Source organism: Athene cunicularia (genome assembly GCF_003259725.1).
Source record: "Athene cunicularia isolate RWA chromosome 28 unlocalized genomic scaffold, athCun1 chr28_part2, whole genome shotgun sequence".
Taxonomy (NCBI): domain Eukaryota; kingdom Metazoa; phylum Chordata; class Aves; order Strigiformes; family Strigidae; genus Athene; species Athene cunicularia.
The window spans coordinates 8269-11327 of NW_020799140.1; the positions used below are offsets into that span (position 1 = coordinate 8269).

Below are 3059 nucleotides of genomic sequence, written 5' to 3' on the forward strand. Positions count from 1 at the left end.
GCTGCGCTGCGGCCCTGCCCGGGACCAGCAGAGTGCCACCGGGCTCCTGCCTGCGGCACGACGGCGGGAATAAACCACAGGCACTCGATTTCTCAGACGGTCCCGGGGCAGAGCGGCACGTTTCTGCTCACGCTGCAGCCGGGCTGGGATCAGAGATCAGAGGCGCCGGCAGAAAGAGCTGGTGGGTGGGATGGGGAGGATCTCTGAGGCTGAGCCATGAACCTTCAGAGCAAACCCCTCCGGAGAGGGGTGAGGAGGGACACCCGGCTGCCGAAGCCCAGCCCGCTTCCCCTGAGGGGAGCACGTGCTGCCAGGAGGTTGCAAATGCAATTTAATTCCAGGCTGGTGCCAGCCCTCTGCTCTGCCTTTTCCGTCCCTTCCCCTCCCAAGTATGTTTACGCAGCAAGTTTCATACCTTCGAGGGGATTTTGCCACCTTATTTCCAGCCTCCTGCTGGTTTCGGCCTGACGGAGGGGCCTCAGGATAGAAACATGCTCCCAGGAAAGGGAGACCCAGGCAGCCCTCTCCCTCACCCAGCCCCAATCCCCACTTTACTCATGCAGCACACAACACACCACTAGACTGCTCAAATCCTGGAAGAGAGGAAGGGCACAAAATACATTCCACTGCCTGAAACCACTGTGGCAAAACCAGCGTGAGCATGACACAGCCACCCCCCTCCCCACCCCAGGAACAGCCACTGCAGCCAGCAGCCTTCCTCACTCTGCTGGCAGCCTTCCACAGAGGTGACAGGGTGCAGTCCTTTGCTGAACAGCCCGGTACTGCTGGGCCAATGTTTGCCAGAGTCCACGGGAAGTCTGCGAGCAAGGATGCGCAGGGCTGCTTCTCCCCTCCGGCCCCATCAGCCCTCCCCGCAGCTCTCGAAGTACTGGCACATCAGCTCACGCACTTGCTCGGCCTGGCTGTCCTCCATGGCAGCAGGCGCGGGCTGGCAGGGCTTAGGCAGCTCAGTCGGCTCGGTGCCCTCCAGCCACTCTTCATTGAAGGGGTTGTCATGGGCTTCACAGACATTGTGCAGGATGCAGCAAGCAAGGACGAGGGTGGGCAGCAGCTCCAGGCTGCAGTCATCGCACTTGAGGAGGATCTGCCAGCGTGCCTTCAGGCGCAGGAAGGCATTCTCGATCACGCTGTGCGCCCGCTTCAGGCGGTAGTTGAACTGCAGCTGCCGCTGGGTGAGGTTCTCGTCCTCCTGGTAGGGCTTGAGGATCCAGTCTTGCAAGGGGTAGGTGGCATCACCCAGCAGCACGTACTTCTGTGCCTTCCCCATGAAGTGCTTAGGAGGGTTGGGGCACAGCCGGCCCTCCTTGGCCAGCACCCACAGGCTGGAGCTCTCCAGAACCGCGCTGTTCTCCATGCTGCCGGGGAAGGCAGTGGAGACATCCCAGAACTGGCCCAGCCCATCCACGGTGGCCTGTGTCAGGATGGAGTGCCAGCCCTGGCCGTTGCAGTAGTCAGCGCTGAGGCGCAGGGGCGGGTGGATGGGGATGTGAAGGCTGTCCAGGGCACCGATGCAATGCGGGAAGCCCCAGCGGGTGCGGAAGATGCGCACCATGTTCTCCAGCTCCTTCTCGTTGGGCAGCCGGAGGTAGACAGGCTTCAGCAGCAAGACAACAGCATAGCTCACCTCCCGGACACACGTCTGCACCGTGGAGGGCCCAACGCCGAAGAGCGGGCTGAGAGTCTGGTACTCCACGTTGGTGGCCAAGTGCCACAGGGCCACAGCCACCCTCTTCTCCAGGGGCAGGGTGGGGTGGAAGTGGGCACTGTGCGGAGCCAGCCCAGGCCGCAGCTGGTTGCAGATGTAGAAGAAGGTTTCCCTGGACATCCGAAACTTCTCCAGCCAGTCCTGGGGCCCAAACTCCTTGAGGACCACCCGCTCCCACCAGTCCGCGCTCCTGACACTGGGCCAGGCACGGGGGTAGAAGTAGCAGCTGGTTCTCCTCCGACGAGCGATCAGGAGCTGCAGCACGATGGGGAGACAAGAGGAGCGTGAGACAGTGGTTCCCCTGGGACCCCCCCCTCTGAAGACCACCCTGCTCAAGTGACCTGCTCAAGGCAGGGAGGACACCCGGTGCCACGTGCCCAGTGGTCTCGACCAGCACTACCACTGGATCAAATTTCCTGTTCCTGGGAAACCCCACTGCAAAACACCCTGCAGGCAATAGTTGTGAAGATGTTCAGGTGCTGCAGATGAGGAGCCTTCTAGAAAAGTCCCCTTTTGGGGTGGCCACTTATTCTGTGGGTTTATTTTTTAACCAGTATTCATTGCTTTCCTGCAACCAAGTGAACTGCAGACTTGGTCATGATTTGGAAGGTGCAGTGACCACCCACACTCCTGGCCCCTCTACGAGAATTCTGTTACTAAATTCTTAAAAACATCTTTAAACGAAAAAGAAGCTTTTTTTCACCTTCCTTGGCAACTGCCCAGGGAAGTGGGTTTCCCACGTTCCCCCCCCAACTGCTTGTCCTTGCTGCCACGTGTACCCAAGCCCTTGATATCCCCCATCCTTTTTGTCCCCCACCTTTCATGTCACCCCCTCCTTCATGTCCTCAGCATCCCCAGTCCTTTGTGACTGGGTTCAAATCTTGTGTCCTTCAAGTCCCCTGTCCTTCAGGCCCCCCCATCCTTTGTGTCCTTGTCTTCGTGTCCCCCCTATCCCCCATGTTCCCTTTGTGACCTCTGCGTCCACCACGTGTCTTTTGTGTGCCCCATGTCCAGCGCCCTTTGTGTCCCTGCGACCTGTGTCCTCCTCGTGACCTCTGTGTCCCCCCATCCTTCCTGTCTCTGTACTTTGTGTCCTGCACATCCCCCCCGTTCCCCGTTTTTTGTGTCCCCAGGGCCTGCGTCCCCGCCGTGTCCTTTCCATCCCACATCCTTCACGTCCGTGTGTCCGATGTCCCACAGGCCGCCTGTGTCCCCCATCCTTTGTGTCCCCGTGACACGCGTGTCCTCCCGTGTCCCTCCTGACCTCCATCCCCCCCGTCCCCACGTGGCCTGTCCCCACGTCCCCTCGTCCTCCCAGTCCGCCACCGATCGC

General features: G+C 60.3%; 1 protein-coding gene across 1 annotated transcript; it reads right to left on the reverse strand.

The window, feature by feature from the left end:
• Nucleotides 1-49: 49 nt before the first annotated feature.
• LOC113489504 (protein ANTAGONIST OF LIKE HETEROCHROMATIN PROTEIN 1-like) lies at nt 50-3024 on the reverse strand. The gene is made up of 2 exons (XM_026865240.1): nt 2991-3024; nt 50-1981 (listed from the first exon to the last, which is right to left on the reverse strand). The coding sequence occupies exons 1-2, from the start codon at nt 2994-2996 to the stop codon at nt 863-865; spliced, it is 1125 nt and encodes a 374-aa protein (XP_026721041.1). The 5' UTR covers nt 2997-3024; the 3' UTR covers nt 50-862.
• Between the last annotated feature and the right edge of the window lie 35 nt (nt 3025-3059).